This window comes from Musca domestica, unplaced genomic scaffold (assembly GCF_030504385.1).
Source record: "Musca domestica strain aabys unplaced genomic scaffold, Musca_domestica.polishedcontigs.V.1.1 107, whole genome shotgun sequence".
Classification (NCBI taxonomy): Eukaryota; Metazoa; Arthropoda; class Insecta; order Diptera; family Muscidae; genus Musca; species Musca domestica.
In genome coordinates, this window is record NW_026712125.1 from 744,164 (window position 1) to 764,111 (window position 19,948).

At 32.2% G+C, this 19,948-nt stretch overlaps 2 protein-coding genes across 3 annotated transcripts in view; both read left to right on the forward strand.

The window, feature by feature from the left end:
* LOC101890379 (peroxisomal biogenesis factor 3) lies at positions 1-2,233 on the forward strand. 2 transcript variants are annotated; one of them, XM_011295584.3, is made up of 4 exons: positions 1-232; positions 318-413; positions 492-557; positions 786-2,233. In XM_011295584.3, exon 4 carries the CDS (start codon positions 1,117-1,119, stop codon positions 2,227-2,229), a length of 1,113 nt encoding a protein of 370 aa, XP_011293886.2. In that variant the 5' UTR covers positions 1-232; positions 318-413; positions 492-557; positions 786-1,116; the 3' UTR covers positions 2,230-2,233. The 2 variants fall into 2 exon arrangements, with proteins under 2 accessions (XP_011293886.2, XP_058984911.1); XM_059128928.1 differs by lacking the exon at positions 492-557 and having other exon boundaries at positions 1-413.
* A 3,954-nt stretch (positions 2,234-6,187) lies between these two features.
* The window catches only part of LOC101901412 (glycoprotein 3-alpha-L-fucosyltransferase A), a 37,704-nt gene continuing 23,943 nt past the window's right edge, over positions 6,188-19,948 (forward strand). The window contains exon 1 of the mRNA XM_059128919.1: positions 6,188-6,843. The gene's annotated coding sequence lies outside the window, so the exon portion shown is untranslated. The remainder of the gene's footprint in view (positions 6,844-19,948) is intronic.

The window sequence follows — 19,948 nt, forward strand, 5'->3', positions numbered from 1 at the left end:
AGAAGAAGCATTTACACGGTAAATTGTCAAACACAGTCGGCAGTCCATTGATTTATTTCGAGCGTATTAATAAAAAAATATTAAATAAATAAGGAAATATTAAGAAATAAAACGAAGAAAATACCAACATAAAAAGGAAGCCGCATAAAATATCGTTGAATAAATTTAATTTTACGTATAATGCCAAATAGTCTGGAGAGTCACCACTCATTGTCGTAAAATACAATTCCAAGTACAACAGTAACAACAACGATAGAACAAAACGTACCTTCGAACTCTGTGTGCTAATATTAAAAATTTTTTGTGTGTTTAAACAGCAACATTTCACTTGAAAACCTGTCTTGAGCCTAAGATACAACTCTTGAGGTTTTCAATAAGATCTTTAAACTTCTTTAAAGGAAAAATAAAATATAGTAAGTAATGTGTTGCCCTTTAGTTACCAATCGATATTTTGCATTATAAATTATTCATGAAAATATTAACAATTATAGGTCATTCATCACACCAAAGAAATCGAATCGAGAACTTGTACATCCCTTACAAAAATCTCAAATAAGGTATGTTTCAAAAGGGCTAAGCAGTCTGGGATAGATAATCTTATCAAAGAGTTTACTAATCTTAGTACCTCATTAACTGATATGTAGTACGATGGTGGCTACTGTTTTCTGTCAAAGGGGACAAAGTTTAAATGGATGGTAGTCAAGCTGTTTAACTAAATGGGTTTACCTTTCATCCGAAAATATTTTATAATAGTTTTGATTTTAACTTTCTTTTTTATTTTCCAGCTTTTGAATCGGATACATTACCATTGCAACATTCCAAAGGCAACATATAATACTCTTGAGGTTAGCGAGAGTAACAGCTGTCACAAAAATAAAATCCGTCGTAAAAGTAGAACAAACATCTGTTTAAAATCCCACAGTGGCAATCGTTACCAAAGTGAACTACCACCACCTACATTCCCACAGGATTACATTCGTAACAACAACAACACCCACACCAATTCACCACCACCAATAAGCAGTCCATTTAAAAATATTTTCAATATTTTTCTAAAATAGTTTAATAGACGTCATTATAATTGACGCCACCCGTAAACACCTCAAACCTGCAAAAATGTTGTCCCGTATGAGTGATTTTTTAACACGTCATCGCCGGAAATTTATTGTAACCGGTGTTGTGGTTGGTGGTTCGATTTTCCTCTACAAATATGCCCAAAACAAATTGATGGAAATGCAGGAAAAACAAGCCCGAGAATTTTTGGAAAAAAGTCGTCGTGTGCAACATTTTGAGTCGACCGAAAAGACCTGCAATCAAGTCATATTGGGTATGGGTGCTGAGCTGATACAGGCCATCATCAAAGAATGTTCCACAGATGAGCTACTGGAACAGTTGAAACAAAATCCACCCAATAAACTGGAGCTGTGGGAAGAAATGAAAATCCAATCGTTTACACGTCTAACAACCTTTATTTATGCCTCTTCAATGTTGGTGGTGGCCTTGAGGATTCAGCTAAATTTACTGGGTGGCTATCTTTATCAGGATACAACAACATCGAGCACAGACAACAAGAATAACAAAAAGTCGCCAGGAAAAATAAATGATGAACTCAAACAACAATATCTCTCCCTCATACGATATTTTATACAAGAAGGTGGCCTTTCAGATCTGATACGTTTGGTGCGTTCCAAAGTCATTGATGTTATGCGGCAATTGCCATTGACTAAGCCCCTTAGTTTGGCCGACACCGAACAATTGTTTTGGTCCCTGCAAATGGCCATTAACAGTGACCCCAGTACAGACCCTTGTTCGAAAATGACAAAATATCTCTTACCTTCCCAGTTACCGGACTACATTAGTGGCGGGGCCATGATGCAGAAAATGTTCAACGAAACTCTGGACCTTTTGGAAAGTGATGAGGCCAGCAGTGTGTGTTCGAATAATATTTGTAGAGGTTTCTCTCTAGCCGTTGATGCCATGGCAGAATGTTACAAGCACACTCTCAGTTCAAAGGCCACGACCAGCCAACAACAAAACGATTTCAATGTCAACACCATACAAATTGCCCTGGCCCGGGTTATACCCATTGTCAGCAGTTTGACGGCAAAGGGTTTTGACAGTGATACGCGGCCACAAAATCTTGCCACTTCGCTGCTGACCTTCTATGTGATATCGGACAAAACCAAGGTGCTAGGAGCCAATGTATATGAGACTTTTTCGTCAACGTAGAAAAATTGAAAATAAAATTTTAGTTTATATGCGTTGTAATATAAAAAAAAAAAAAACAAATATTAAAATCACATTTTTTATTATTTTACAAAATGTCTTATAATTTTTTTTTATTGAGATTTTTTTTAACGAACAAAAATAATGTTTTATTTCTGTATATTGTATCCATTTTATCCTTTTAAGTTATTATTTTCAATTTTGTTTCTCAGAGGTATCATCTAGAAAATATAGTATTTTTATGTACAGAAATAAATAAAATAAAAAAAAAATAAAATTTGGACAATGTAATATTCCATAATTTTTGTAATTTACTATTGGGCGGATTTTAAAACAGCTATAAAAATTTAAGTTTATTTTCCAGCTGAAAAAAATTTAGATTTAGATTGTAAAAAATACACAATTAAACAATTAATTATTTATAAATGACTGTGTGGTGAAAACGTAGATCGAATATTTTTTTAAAGATTCCCAAGATTTTTTTTTAACCAGAAATTGTATTTTTTATTGACTTTGTTGAAAATTCTTTAAAATTATATCAAAGCATTCGTACATTTTTAGACTCGTTTAAAAGTTCGGGCTTTATCGTCCGGTCTTCAGTAGAAAATATATACTTTTGTTTTGAAGAAATTTCCATTCCATTGTGATCTACTTTTATTTACACGAATTAAGAATTCATTATAGGCCAAAAAGCACCGCTAATTTATAAAAATAATCTTAAAAATTATGACTTTCCAACTCTGGCAGCAAAACATTGACACAAACCACACAACCACAAAAAAGTACAACCGCCACAAAAACCAAACAAGCATATTCTAAACAGATAAAAAGAACCGTTGATTCTGCATGGGAATTTAATTATGATACAGCTGATGTTAAATTTCCTGTTCAATTTTAAGTAGATTTCGCCCTATTGGTGCACGCATTTTCCCTCCATATTTTATATTTTTTTTATGTCTTTGACATTCGAGAAAGAGAAAGAAAGAGATGGACTCCCTGGCTTTGCTAAGTAACGGATGATACAAGTGAAGAGAGTGTACGTGTTTGTTTTTTGATTTCACCATAACGGTCAATGGTGGGGACATCGTACAATAAAAAGGTAAGGTAGAGTTACCATGTGATTACAAAAGTTTGGTTCATGTTTGTTAAAGAAATTCCATACATTTCCTTAAAATTTCGCGCTATTTAACTGATTTTAGAAATAAGGAAAAATATTAAATAAATAAAATGATAAATTGCATAAAATTTTGAATATTTCTGACAGGAAGCTGACACATCCTCAGGGTTGTATTTCTGTTTTACGAAGCTGTTGAACCTACGTTTTGCCAGCCCTTCCTGCATTCATGTTCGTTATTTTTTACATGGAAATTAAGTAGTGACATTTAATTTTTAAGACATGTTGCACAAGTTGATGATTCTTGGAACAGAGCTAATAAGGGAACAAATGTTGCACCCATGGTAATTAAATCATTTGAAATAAGCATATACATCTCTGCATTATCTGTAATTTTCGTTGTGAAATTTCATTGCATAGAAAATAGGTTCCCATCTCTGTATATATACAATGGATTTATAAATATATATTTTGATAACGGAATGTTGTCAAATGACATTTTATGAAAAAATTGCAAACATATGATATCATGTCTACACCTTCTTAATTCTACCATGGTTGCACCCAAGGTCTACATAAGGTCGGCCAAGTTTTATCAACAATTTGACAATTTTGTTTTTGTGGAATTGTTAGTTGTTGTGAATTAGAATTAAGAAGGTACAGTCATGCAGTCATATATCTAAAATTTTTCATTTGACAACGTATCTCAAATCTGAGACCGGTGAAATATGACAAGGTAAAGTACATAAAATGAAGAGGTGCGCATGTTTTTTCAAACGAATTAAGATAAGAAGCTAAAATTTTGCACAGATCAATCTTTTGTGTGCAGGCAGGTCAAGTTCGAAGATGGGCTATATCGGTCCACGATATCGTATGGGCCCGATATTCGGCATTTTAATGATTGGAGCCATGACATAATTACAGAAGGTAGAACAAGGAATTCCTTCTGAGTACTTTACTCCCTGAAAGAAAATTGTCTATGTAGGGTCCACGATATCATAAATTCCCCATATAAAGGTACCTCCAGGTATTCGGTATTTTGATGATTGTAGCCACATTTTTTAATGGAATTGTCTGAAATTCCACACAAGGAGTTCCTTCTGAGTACTTTTCCTTCTGGAAGAGACTTGCCTATATAGGTTCACGACATCGAATAGCATACACCCATATAACAGCACCCCCTGAGATTCGGTTTTTTTTCTTTATTTTAAGGACATGATACACTGGAGTTGTTGCAAATTTCATATTTGAAGTTCGGTACTACATCCTATGACAAAAAATTGCCTATGCAGGCCTACGTCTTCGTATAGCCCCAATAGAATTTTTAACGAATTTTATTTTTTAAGAAAATCCAAATTCTTTTCAAATGGTGGAGGGTATTCAAAGTTTGGCCCGGCCGAATCTTTTTGTTACATTGTTATTATATTCTATTTTCCAAAAGATTACAGATCTTAATGGACGGCTTTTAACGGAAATTTATGTGTATATATTTTCACACAACAAACCAACAACACTTATATATTCCCGATGAAAATAGGGCTCGCTGTGGTCGAAAAAGTACATTTGTACTTTATTTATTTTGACATATAATAAGTGTGTCTGGTTACCCAAAAATTTGTACATTTTTTGCTGAAAGTGTTCTTTTAACACAAAATTTGATAATTCTTTTACTGAGAGTTTTCAGAATCTTGCAATCACTCTTCTTTCATTTTGACAATTCGGTGATTTGGTTGAAAGCTTTTTTATTATGGATTTTTTAATAAAAAAAAAAATTCATAATAAAAGAACGACAGAAGATAGTAGATACATCAACGCTCAGGAACATTGATATGTCAAAAAATTTTTAATGTTTTCTTTTTTTTAATCAAATACGTTTTCCTATACGACGCCAATCGGAGGTTGTTATGTTATTTTTTTGTTATTTTTAAACTATTTTTAAAAATTTGAATAAGTTTTCATTCAAAAATTGGTTGGTAGGGATTAAATCTTAATAATACTTTTAATGGAAAGTAACATGCTCGGTGTAAATAAGGCGTTATATTGATTGTCTATTTCAATGATTAAAAGTCAAATAGTCTACCTTTGTGAGTATCACCCATGGCAGAAGAATACAGGTAGATGCATCAACGCTTGGGATCATTGATATGTCAAAAATTTTTAAATGTTTTTTTTTAAGATAAGTAGATTTTTACATGTTTTCTTATACGACGTCATATATACAATGTCTATAAATTTAAATAATTTTTCATTCAGCATTTTCAATTCCAAAATTGGTTTGACAGTTCATTGTCTCAGCAGCTGTGTCGATGCGTCTACCTATATTCTTCTACCATGGTATCACCGTTATGTATGCCAAAGAAATTCAAATAAGAAAAGAGAAAGGGAGAGAGAGCATGCACCGTAAGAGAAAAATCTAATGAAAATAAATAAATTGGGGGGGGGGCAAATTTACATCAGCTGTTCAAGGGTTTTATTGCTGCTCATGCAAACATATATTAACGGTCCTTTTTTTGTGTCCCTTCATTTTGTTGTTGTAGTTGTGTGTTGTGATTCAATAGGCGGTAGTTTTTCCCTAATGTGTGTGTGTGTGTGCTTTGTGACCATGTGTTGTGCTCTCTCTCTCTCTCTTTCTCTCCATATTAGAAAAGAGCAAATTGGCCAAGGTGTGCAAAAATATATAAATTCTTCTCGTCTTTTTTAAGAAGTTAAGTTTTTTCTACTGTTATTAAGAGAAAATGCGAGAGAGAGAGAGAGTGGCCGCCAGCAGGATAATGCGCAGCAGCTGTAGTGTAAGTATGTGACAGTTATGGGGGAAATTTGCTGCTGTTGGGAAAAAATCAGTTGCAAAGTTACGTGATTAAAGGATACAACAAAAGCGACGGTGAAAAATAATAGAAATATAAAAGGAAGAGAAAATATTTTTCATTAAAAAATTTGGATTAATTCTTTTCCTTAATTGAAGTGCATGAAAAAAAATAAATTCATCCAGAAAAAAATGATGTGAAATATAAAGCATATGCAAGTGTTTTGTTATTTTTTGAAAACAAATGGAATGAGAAATAAATTTATGTTAGAAAAATAAAAAAAAAAAAAAACAAAATATGGCAAATTTCGAAATATTGAAATTTGTGAGAAATAATACAAAAATAGCTGTAAATCTATTGAAAGCTTAAAAGGAGACAAAAATAATAATCAAATCCCCCGAAATTGTGACCACTAGGCAAATGTCCATTTTATGGAAATTATGTAAAATTGTGCCTGGCTTGCTGTTGAAGAAGTAGTAAAAGAAGACGGAGAAGAAGAAGAGATACAGCAAGGAAAAGTAATGAAAAACAGTAGTAACTCTTATTGAAATGTTGTCTTTTATCCTACTTCTCTATTATCATCATCATCATCGTTGTTTTCCAGCGACGATGTCTAATGTAAATTGAAAAGTTTTCCCCTAAAACAATAGCAGAAGAAAATTCGAATCTGTCAATCACTCAGTCACCTGCACAAAAAATGTAAGTACCCACCAAAAAAAACCTACAAACAACAACAAAATATCTTAACAATTATAAAAGTCCTGGCATTTGCCAATTATGTGTTAACTTTCATTTGGCCCTTTGGCCAACCTTTTTTCGGTTTTAGCCAGCCATATCGATTAGCCTGAGTTCAAAAAGGCAAGGGAAAAAATCCCAACTGAAATTCTTTCAAATATTCATGTCATACCTTAAAAGCGGAACGACGGACTGTAATTATTTCCATTTTTTGGTTGCTTTCAAACACACTTCCCCCTTTTGGGCTTTGTTTCCTTGCTGGCAATTCCCCATGTCTTTCCTCTCCTTGCACCTCTCCCCTATGCTCTCTCCTACTCACAGCCATACTCTACTCTTGTCTCGTCTCATTTAATGTGTGTTGTGTTGTGCTGCGGTGTGGTTCCGTGTGGCGTTTTTTGTTCCTTTGGCTGGCTTTTTGTTTTTGTAATTTACCCTTAAACCAAATAATAGCAGCAACAACAAAGACCACGACAGTTACACAACAACAACAAAAAACAGAGAAGAAAAAAAAATAGAACTACAATCGCGTGCATAAAATCCTAGACATAGTGGAACTGTCTAGGACTAACTACTATTCTGGAGTATAAGTGTATGCCGTGGCTGGATGAATGGATAGTTTTGGATGGGTGAGTGGGTGCGTTTGTGTCTAGCCATTAGTTAGGCGCATATCCTAGCCATGGAGATGTGTATGTATGCCCAACTGTGTGTGTGTGTGTAGGTTTTGCAAAACCCCAAACGTCAACTCCCTATTTTTGGATGATTTGTTTGGTGTTGTTGTTTTTTTTTTTTTTTTTTGATTTTTTATGGGCTTGTTGTTGTCTTCGTCTTCCCTGAAGGCTCTGGAGGATACAACGACAAAAAAAAACGAAATATTGAATGGCGAAATAAAACATTTATGAATGAAAAAAGATTTTGAGATTTCCGAAAAGTTAATATTTAAGGAGTTATGGCCATTTTAAAATACCCTATTTTTCCTCCTAGAGAAACTGCAATTTAAAACACCCTAAAAAGCCCGAAATGTCAATATTTAAGGAGTTATGGCCATTTTAAAATGCCCTATTTTTCCTCTTTAATCAACTGCAATTTAAAACACCCTAAAAAGCCCGAAATGTCAATATTTAAGGAGTTATGGCCATTTTAAAATGCCCTATTTTTCCTCTTTAATCAACTGCAATTTAAAACACCCTAAAAAGCCCGAAATGTCAATATTTAAGGAGTTATGGCCATTTTAAAATACCCTATTTTTCCTCCTTGAGAAACTGCAATTTAAAACACCCTAAAAAGCCCGAAATGTCAATATTTAAGGAGTTATGGCCATTTTAAAATACCCTATTTTTCCTCCTTGAGAAACTGCAATTTAAAACACCCTAAAAAGCCCGAAATGTCAATATTTAAGGAGTTATGGCCATTTTAAAATACCCTATTTTTCCTCCTTGAGAAACTGCAATTTAAAACACCCTAAAAAGCCCGAAATGTCAATATTTAAGGAGTTATGGCCATTTTAAAATACCCTATTTTTCCTCCTTGAGAAACTGCAATTTAAAACACCCTAAAAAGCCCGAAATGTCAATATTTAAGGAGTTATGGCCATTTTAAAATACCCTATTTTTCCTCCTTGAGAAACTGCAATTTAAAACACCCTAAAAAGCCCGAAATGTCAATATTTAAGAAGTTATGGCCATTTTAAAATACCCTATTTTTCCTCCTCAAGAAACTGCAATTTAAAACACCCTAAAAAGCCCGAAATGTCAATATTTAAGGAGTTATGGCCATTTTAAAATACCCTATTTTTCCTCCTCAAGAAACTGCAATTTAAAATACCCTAAAAAGCCCGAAATGTCAATATTTAAGGAGTTATGGCCATTTTAAAATACCCTATTTTTCCTCCTTGAGAAACTGCAATTTAAAACACCCTAAAAAGCCCGAAATGTCAATATTTAAGAAGTTATGGCCATTTTAAAATACCCTATTTTTCCTCCTCAAGAAACTGCAATTTAAAACACCCTAAAAAGCCCGAAATGTCAATATTTAAGGAGTTATGGCCATTTTAAAATACCCTATTTTTCCTCCTCAAGAAACTGCAATTTAAAATACCCTAAAAAGCCCGAAATGTCAATATTTAAGGAGTTATGGCCATTTTAAAATACCCTATTTTTCCTCCTTGAGAAACTGCAATTTAAAACACCCTAAAAAGCCCGAAATGTCAATATTTAAGAAGTTATGGCCATTTTAAAATACCCTATTTTTCCTCCTCAAGAAACTGCAATTTAAAATAGGCTATAAAGTCCGAAATGTCAATATTTAAGGAGTTATGGCCATTTTAAAATACCCTATTTTTCCTCCTCAAGAAACTGCAATTTAAAACACCCTAAAAAGCCCGAAATGTCAATATTTAAGGAGTTATGGCCATTTTAAAATACCCTATTTTTCCTCCTCAAGAAACTGCAATTTAAAACACCCTAAAAAGCCCGAAATGTCAATATTTAAGGAGTTATGGCCATTTTAAAATACCCTATTTTTCCTCCTTGAGAAACTGCAATTTAAAATGGGCTAAAAAGCCCGAAACGTCAATATTTAAGGAGTTATGGCCATTTTAAAATACCCTATTTTTCCTCCTTGAGAAACTGCAATTTAAAACACCCTAAAAAGCCCGAAATGTCAATATTTAAGAAGTTATGGCCATTTTAAAATACCCTATTTTTCCTCCTCAAGAAACTGCAATTTAAAACACCCTAAAAAGCCCGAAATGTCAATATTTAAGGAGTTATGGCCATTTTAAAATACCCTATTTTTCCTCCTCAAGAAACTGCAATTTAAAATAGGCTAAAAAGTCCGAAATGTCAATATTTAAGGAGTTATGGCCATTTTAAAATACCCTATTTTCCTCCTCAAGAAACTGTAATTTAAAACACCCTAAAAAGCCCGAAATGTCAATATTTAAGGAGTTATGGCCATTTTAAGATACCCTGTTTTTCCTCCTTGAGAAACTGCAATTTAAAACACCCTAAAAAGCCCGAAATGTCAATATTTAAGGAGTTATGGCCATTTTAAAATACCCTATTTTTCCTCCTCAAGAAACTGCAATTTAAAATAGGCTAAAAAGTCCGAAATGTCAATATTTAAGGAGTTATGGCCATTTTAAAATACCCTATTTTCCTCCTCAAGAAACTGCAATTTAAAACACCCTAAAAAGCCCGAAATGTCAATATTTAATGAGTTATGGCCATTTTAAAATACCCTATTTTTCCTCCTTGAGAAACTGCAATTTAAAACACCCTAAAAAGCCCGAAATGTCAATATTTAAGGAGTTATGGCCATTTTAAAATACCCTATTTTCCTCCTCAAGAAACTGCAATTTAAAACACCCTAAAAAGCCCGAAATGTCAATATTTAATGAGTTATGGCCATTTTAAAATACCCTATTTTTCCTCCTTGAGAAACTGCAATTTAAAACACCCTAAAAAGCCCGAAATGTCAATATTTAAGGAGTTATGGCCATTTTAAAATACCCTATTTTTCCTCCTTGAGAAACTGCAATTTAAAACACCCTAAAAAGACCGAAATGTCAATATTTAAGGAGTTATGGCCATTTTAAAATACCCCATTTTCCCTCCTTGAGAAACTGCAATTTAAAACACCCTAAAAAGCCCGAAATGTCAATATTTAAGGAGTTATGGCCATTTTAAAATACCCTATTTTTCCTCCTTGAGAAACTGCAATTTAAAACTACCTAAAAAGCCCGAAATGTCAATATTTAAGGAGTTATGGCCATTTTAAAATACCCTATTTTTCCTCCTTGAGAAACTGCAATTTAAAACACCCTAAAAAGCCCGAAATGTCAATATTTAAGGAGTTATGGCCATTTTAAAATACCCTATTTTTCCTCCCTGAGAAACTGCAATTTAAAACACCCTAAAAAGCCCGAAATGTCAATATTTAAGGAGTTATGGCCATTTTAAGATACCCTGTTTTTCCTCCTTGAGAAACTGCAATTTAAAACACCCTAAAAAGCCCGAAATGTCAATATTTAAGGAGTTATGGCCATTTTAAAATACCCTATTTTTCCTCCTTGAGAAACTGCAATTTAAAACACCCTAAAAAGACCGAAATGTCAATATTTAAGGAGTTATGGCCATTTTAAAATACCCCATTTTCCCTCCTTGAGAAACTGCAATTTAAAATAGGTTAAAAAGCCCGAAATGTCAATATTTAAGGAGTTATGGCCATTTTAAAATACCCAATTTTTTATAAAAAGCCCGAAATGTCAATATTTAAGGAGTTATGACAATTTTAAAATACCCTATTTTTCCTGCTTGAGAAACTGCAATTTAAAATAGGTTAAAAAGCCCGAAATGTCAATATTTAAGGAGTTATGACCATTTTAAAATACCCTATTTTTCCTCCTTGAGAAACTGCATTTTAAAACACCCTAAAAAGCCCGAAATGTCAATATTTAAGGAGTTATGGCCATTTTAAAATAACCTATTTTTCCTCCCTGAGAAACTGCATTTTAAAACACCCTAAAAAGCCCGAAATGTCAATATTTAAGGAGTTATGGCCATTTTAAAATACCCTGTTTTTCCTCCTTGAGAAACTGCAATTTAAAATAGGTTAAAAAGCCCGAAATGTCAATATTTAAGGAGTTATGGCCATTTTAAAATACCCAATTTTTTATAAAAAGCCCGAAATGTCAATATTTAAGGAGTTATGACAATTTTAAAATACCCTATTTTTCCTGCTTGAGAAACTGCAATTTAAAATAGGTTAAAAAGCCCGAAATGTCAATATTTAAGGAGTTATGACCATTTTAAAATACCCTATTTTTCCTCCTTGAGAAACTGCATTTTAAAACACCCTAAAAAGCCCGAAATGTCAATATTTAAGGAGTTATGGCCATTTTAAAATAACCTATTTTTCCTCCCTGAGAAACTGCATTTTAAAACACCCTAAAAAGCCCGAAATGTCAATATTTAAGGAGTTATGGCCATTTTAAAATAACCTATTTTTCCTCCTTGAGAAACTGCAATTTAAAATACCCTAAAAAGCCCGAAATGTCAATATTTAAGGAGTTATGGCCATTTTAAAATACCCTATTTTTTATAAAAAGCCCGAAATGTCAATATTTAAGGAGTTATGACCATTTTAAAATACCCTATTTTTCCTCCTTGAGAAACTGCATTTTAAAACACCCTAAAAAGCCCGAAATGTCAATATTTAAGGAGTTATGGCCATTTTAAAATAACCTATTTTTCCTCCTTGAGAAACTGCAATTTAAAATAGGTTAAAAAGCCCGAAATGTCAATATTTAAGGAGTTATGGCCATTTTAAAATACCCTATTTTTTATAAAAAGCCCGAAATGTCAATATTTAAGGAGTTATGACCATTTTAAAATACCCTATTTTTCCTCCTTGAGAAACTGCAATTTAAAATAGGTTAAAAAGCCCGAAATGTCAATATTTAAGGAGTTATGGCCATTTTAAAATACCCTATTTTTCCTCCTTGAGAAACTGCAATTTAAAACACCCTAAAAAGCCCGAAATGTCAATATTTAAGGAGTTATGGCCATTTTAAAATACCCTATTTTTCCTCCTTGAGAAACTGCAATTTAAAACACCCTAAAAAGCCCGAAATGTCAATATTTAAGAAGTTATGGCCATTTTAAAATACCCTATTTTTCCTCCTTGAGAAACTGAAATTTAAAATACCCTAAAAAGCCCGAAATGTCAATATTTAAGGAGTTATGGCCATTTTAAAATACCCTATTTTTCCTCCTTGAGAAACTGAAATTTAAAATACCCTAAAAAGCCCGAAATGTCAATATTTAAGGAGTTATGGCCATTTTAAAATACCCTATTTTTCCTCCTTGAGAAACTGCAATTTAAAATAGGTTAAAAAGCCCGAAATGTCAATATTTAAGGAGTTATGGCCATTTTAAAATACCCTATTTTTCCTCCTTGAGAAACTGCAATTTAAAATAGGTTAAAAAGCCCGAAATGTCAATATTTAAGGAGTTATGGCCATTTTAAAATACCCTATTTTTCCTCCTTGAGAAACTGTAATTTAAAATACCCTAAAAAGCCCGAAATGTCAATATTTAAGGAGTTATGGCCATTTTAAAATACCCTATTTTTCCTCCTTGAGAAACTGCAATTTAAAACACCCTAAAAAGACCGAAATGTCAATATTTAAGGAGTTATGGCCATTTTAAAATACCCTATTTTTCCTCCTTGAGAAACTGAAATTTAAAATACCCTAAAAAGCCCGAAATGTCAATATTTAAGGAGTTATGGCCATTTTAAAATACCCTATTTTTCCTCCTTGAGAAACTGCAATTTAAAATAGGTTAAAAAGCCCGAAATGTCAATATTTAAGGAGTTATGGCCATTTTAAAATACCCTATTTTTCCTCCTTGAGAAACTGAAATTTAAAATAACCTAAAAAGCCCGAAATGTCAATATTTAAGGAGTTATGGCCATTTTAAAATACCCTATTTTTCCTCCTTGAGAAACTGAAATTTAAAATACCCTAAAAAGCCCGAAATGTCAATATTTAAGGAGTTATGGCCATTTTAAAATACCCTATTTTTCCTCCTTGAGAAACTGCAATTTAAAATAGGTTAAAAAGCCCGAAATGTCAATATTTAAGGAGTTATGGCCATTTTAAAATACCCTATTTTTCCTCCTTGAGAAACTGAAATTTAAAATACCCTAAAAAGCCCGAAATGTCAATATTTAAGGAGTTATGGCCATTTTAAAATACCCTATTTTTCCTCCTTGAGAAACTGCAATTTAAAACACCCTAAAAAGCCCGAAATGTCAATATTTAAGGAGTTATGGCCATTTTAAAATACCCTATTTTTCCTCCTTGAGAAACTGCAATTTAAAATAGGTTAAAAAGCCCGAAATGTCAATATTTAAGGAGTTATGGCCATTTTAAAATACCCTATTTTTCCTCCTTGAGAAACTGAAATTTAAAATACCCTAAAAAGCCCGAAATGTCAATATTTAAGGAGTTATGGCCATTTTAAAATACCCTATTTTTCCTCCTTGAGAAACTGCAATTTAAAACACCCTAAAAAGCTCGAAATGTCAATATTTAAGGAGTTATGGCCATTTTAAAATACCCTATTTTTCCTCCTTGAGAAACTGCAATTTAAAATAGGTTAAAAAGCCCGAAATGTCAATATTTAAGGAGTTATGGCCATTTTAAAATACCCTATTTTTCCTCCTTGAGAAACTGAAATTTAAAATACCCTAAAAAGCCCGAAATGTCAATATTTAAGGAGTTATGGCCATTTTAAAATACCCTATTTTTCCTCCTTGAGAAACTGCAATTTAAAACACCCTAAAAAGCCCGAAATGTCAATATTTAAGGAGTTATGACCATTTTAAAATAACCTATTTTTCCTCCTTGAGAAACTGTAATTTAAAACACCCTAAAAAGCCCGAAATGTCAATATTTAAGGAGTTATGGCCATTTTAAAATACCCTATTTTTCCTCCTTGAGAAACTGCAATTTAAAACACCCTAAAAATCCTGAAATGTCAATATTTAAGGAGTTATGGCCATTTTAAAATACCCTATTTTTCCTCCTTGAGAAACTGCAATTTAAAACACCCTAAAAATCCTGAAATGTCAATATTTAAGGAGTTATGGCCATTTTAAAATACCCTATTTTTCCTCCTTGAGAAACTGCAATTTAAAATAGGTTAAAAAGCCCGAAATGTCAATATTTAAGGAGTTATGGCCATTTTAAAATACCCTATTTTTCCTCCTTGAGAAACTGCAATTTAAAACACCCTAAAAATCCTGAAATGTCAATATTTAAGGAGTTATGGCCATTTTAAAATACCCTATTTTTCCTCCTTGAGAAACTGCAATTTAAAATAGGTTAAAAAGCCCGAAATGTCAATATTTAAGGAGTTATGGCCATTTTAAAATACCCTATTTTTCCTCCTTGAGAAACTGCAATTTAAAACACCCTAAAAATCCTGAAATGTCAATATTTAAGGAGTTATGGCCATTTTAAAATACCCTATTTTTCCTCCTTGAGAAACTGCAATTTAAAATAGGTTAAAAAGCCCGAAATGTCAATATTTAAGGAGTTATGGCCATTTTAAAATACCCTATTTTTCCTCCTTGAGAAACTGCAATTTAAAACACCCTAAAAATCCTGAAATGTCAATATTTAAGGAGTTATGGCCATTTTAAAATACCCTATTTTTCCTCCTTGAGAAACTGCAATTTAAAATAGGTTAAAAAGCCCGAAATGTCAATATTTAAGGAGTTATGGCCATTTTAAAATACCCTATTTTTTATAAAAAGCCCGAAATGTCAATATTTAAGGAGTTATGACCATTTTAAAATACCCTATTTTTCCTCCTTGAGAAACTGCAATTTAAAATAGGTTAAAAAGCCCGAAATGTCAATATTTAAGGAGTTATGGCCATTTTAAAATACCCTATTTTTCCTCCTTGAGAAACTGCAATTTAAAACACCCTAAAAAGCCCGAAATGTCAATATTTAAGGAGTTATGGCCATTTTAAAATACCCTATTTTTCCTCCTTGAGAAACTGCAATTTAAAACACCCTAAAAAGCCCGAAATGTCAATATTTAAGAAGTTATGGCCATTTTAAAATACCCTATTTTTCCTCCTTGAGAAACTGCAATTTAAAATAGGTTAAAAAGCCCGAAATGTCAATATTTAAGGAGTTATGGCCATTTTAAAATACCCTATTTTTCCTCCTTGAGAAACTGTAATTTAAAACACCCTAAAAAGCCCGAAATGTCAATATTTAAGGAGTTATGGCCATTTTAAAATACCCTATTTTTCCTCCTTGAGAAACTGAAATTTAAAATACCCTAAAAAGCCCGAAATGTCAATATTTAAGGAGTTATGGCCATTTTAAAATTCCCTATTTTTCCTCCTTGAGAAACTGCAATTTAAAATAGGTTAAAAAGCCCGAAATGTCAATATTTAAGGAGTTATGGCCATTTTAAAATACCCTATTTTTCCTCCTTGAGAAACTGTAATTTAAAACACCCTAAAAAGCCCGAAATGTCAATATTTAAGGAGTTATGGCCATTTTAAAATACCCTATTTTTCCTCCTTGAGAAACTGAAATTTAAAATACCCTAAAAAGCCCGAAATGTCAATATTTAAGGAGTTATGGCCATTTTAAAATACCCTATTTTTCCTCCTTGAGAAACTGCAATTTAAAATAGGTTAAAAAGCCCGAAATGTCAATATTTAAGGAGTTATGGCCATTTTAAAATACCCTATTTTTCCTCCTTGAGAAACTGCAATTTAAAACACCCTAAAAATCCTGAAATGTCAATATTTAAGGAGTTATGGCCATTTTAAAATACCCTATTTTTCCTCCTTGAGAAACTGCAATTTAAAATAGGTTAAAAAGCCCGAAATGTCAATATTTAAGGAGTTATGGCCATTTTAAAATACCCTATTTTTCCTCCTTGAGAAACTGCAATTTAAAACACCCTAAAAATCCTGAAATGTCAATATTTAAGGAGTTATGGCCATTTTAAAATACCCTATTTTTCCTCCTTGAGAAACTGCAATTTAAAATAGGTTAAAAAGCCCGAAATGTCAATATTTAAGGAGTTATGGCCATTTTAAAATACCCTATTTTTTATAAAAAGCCCGAAATGTCAATATTTAAGGAGTTATGACCATTTTAAAATACCCTATTTTTCCTCCTTGAGAAACTGCAATTTAAAATAGGTTAAAAAGCCCGAAATGTCAATATTTAAGGAGTTATGGCCATTTTAAAATACCCTATTTTTCCTCCTTGAGAAACTGCAATTTAAAACACCCTAAAAAGCCCGAAATGTCAATATTTAAGGAGTTATGGCCATTTTAAAATACCCTATTTTTCCTCCTTGAGAAACTGCAATTTAAAACACCCTAAAAAGCCCGAAATGTCAATATTTAAGAAGTTATGGCCATTTTAAAATACCCTATTTTTCCTCCTTGAGAAACTGCAATTTTAAATACCCTAAAAAGCCCGAAATGTCAATATTTAAGGAGTTATGGCCATTTTAAAATACCCTATTTTTCCTCCTTGAGAAACTGAAATTTAAAATACCCTAAAAAGCCCGAAATGTCAATATTTAAGGAGTTATGGCCATTTTAAAATACCCTATTTTTCCTCCTTGAGAAACTGAAATTTAAAATACCCTAAAAAGCCCGAAATGTCAATATTTAAGGAGTTATGGCCATTTTAAAATACCCTATTTTTCCTCCTTGAGAAACTGCAATTTAAAACACCCTAAAAAGCCCGAAATGTCAATATTTAAGGAGTTATGGCCATTTTAAAATACCCTATTTTTCCTCCTTGAGAAACTGCAATTTAAAATAGGTTAAAAAGCCCGAAATGTCAATATTTAAGGAGTTATGGCCATTTTAAAATACCCTATTTTTCCTCCTTGAGAAACTGTAATTTAAAATACCCTAAAAAGCCCGAAATGTCAATATTTAAGGAGTTATGGCCATTTTAAAATACCCTATTTTTCCTCCTTGAGAAACTGCAATTTAAAATAGGTTAAAAAGCCCGAAATGTCAATATTTAAGGAGTTATGGCCATTTTAAAATACCCTATTTTTCCTCCTTGAGAAACTGTAATTTAAAATACCCTAAAAAGCCCGAAATGTCAATATTTAAGGAGTTATGGCCATTTTAAAATACCCTATTTTTCCTCCTTGAGAAACTGCAATTTAAAATAGGTTAAAAAGCCCGAAATGTCAATATTTAAGGAGTTATGGCCATTTTAAAATACCCTATTTTTCCTCCTTGAGAAACTGAAATTTAAAATAACCTAAAAAGCCCGAAATGTCAATATTTAAGGAGTTATGGCCATTTTAAAATACCCTATTTTTCCTCCTTGAGAAACTGAAATTTAAAATACCCTAAAAAGCCCGAAATGTCAATATTTAAGGAGTTATGGCCATTTTAAAATACCCTATTTTTCCTCCTTGAGAAACTGCAATTTAAAATAGGTTAAAAAGCCCGAAATGTCAATATTTAAGGAGTTATGGCCATTTTAAAATACCCTATTTTTCCTCCTTGAGAAACTGAAATTTAAAATACCCTAAAAAGCCCGAAATGTCAATATTTAAGGAGTTATGGCCATTTTAAAATACCCTATTTTTCCTCCTTGAGAAACTGAAATTTAAAATACCCTAAAAAGCCCGAAATGTCAATATTTAAGGAGTTATGGCCATTTTAAAATACCCTATTTTTCCTCCTTGAGAAACTGCAATTTAAAACACCCTAAAAAGCCCGAAATGTCAATATTTAAGGAGTTATGGCCATTTTAAAATACCCTATTTTTCCTCCTTGAGAAACTGCAATTTAAAATAGGTTAAAAAGCCCGAAATGTCAATATTTAAGGAGTTATGGCCATTTTAAAATACCCTATTTTTCCTCCTTGAGAAACTGAAATTTAAAATAACCTAAAAAGCCCGAAATGTCAATATTTAAGGAGTTATGGCCATTTTAAAATACCCTATTTTTCCTCCTTGAGAAACTGCAATTTAAAATAGGTTAAAAAGCCCGAAATGTCAATATTTAAGGAGTTATGGCCATTTTAAAATACCCTATTTTTCCTCCTTGAGAAACTGTAATTTAAAACACCCTAAAAAGCCCGAAATGTCAATATTTAAGGAGTTATGGCCATTTTAAAATACCCTATTTTTCCTCCTTGAGAAACTGAAATTTAAAATACCCTAAAAAGCCCGAAATGTCAATATTTAAGGAGTTATGGCCATTTTAAAATACCCTATTTTTCCTCCTTGAGAAACTGCAATTTAAAATAGGTTAAAAAGCCCGAAATGTCAATATTTAAGGAGTTATGGCCATTTTAAAATACCCTATTTTTCCTCCTTGAGAAACTGCAATTTAAAATAGGTTAAAAAGCCCGAAATGTCAATATTTAAGGAGTTATGGCCATTTTAAAATACCCTATTTTTCCTCCTTGAGAAACTGCAATTTAAAACACCCTAAAAATCCTGAAATGTCAATATTTAAGGAGTTATGGCCATTTTAAAATACCCTATTTTTCCTCCTTGAGAAACTGCAATTTAAAATAGGTTAAAAAGCCCGAAATGTCAATATTTAAGGAGTTATGGCCATTTTAAAATACCCTATTTTTCCTCCTTGAGAAACTGCAATTTAAAACACCCTAAAAATCCTGAAATGTCAATATTTAAGGAGTTATGGCCATTTTAAAATACCCTATTTTTCCTCCTTGAGAAACTGCAATTTAAAATAGGTTAAAAAGCCCGAAATGTCAATATTTAAGGAGTTATGGCCATTTTAAAATACCCTATTTTTCCTCCTTGAGAAACTGCAATTTAAAACACCCTAAAAAGCCCGAAATGTCAATATTTAAGGAGTTATGGCCATTTTAAAATACCCTATTTTTCCTCCTTGAGAAACTGCAATTTAAAACACCCTAAAAAGCCCGAAATGTCAATATTTAAGAAGTTATGGCCATTTTAAAATACCCTATTTTTCCTCCTTGAGAAACTGCAATTTTAAATACCCTAAAAAGCCCGAAATGTCAATATTTAAGGAGTTATGGCCATTTTAAAATACCCTATTTTTCCTCCTTGAGAAACTGCAATTTAAAACACCCTAAAAAGCCCGAAATGTCAATATTTAAGAAGTTATGGCCATTTTAAAATACCCTATTTTTCCTCCTTGAGAAACTGCAATTTTAAATACCCTAAAAAGCCCGAAATGTCAATATTTAAGGAGTTATGGCCATTTTAAAATACCCTATTTTTTATAAAAAGCCCGAAATGTCAATATTTAAGGAGTTATGACCATTTTAAAATACCCTATTTTTCCTCCTTGAGAAACTGCAATTTAAAATAGGTTAAAAAGCCCGAAATGTCAATATTTAAGGAGTTATGGCCATTTTAAAATACCCTATTTTTCCTCCTTGAGAAACTGCAATTTAAAACACCCTAAAAAGCCCGAAATGTCAATATTTAAGGAGTTATGGCCATTTTAAAATACCCTATTTTTCCTCCTTGAGAAACTGC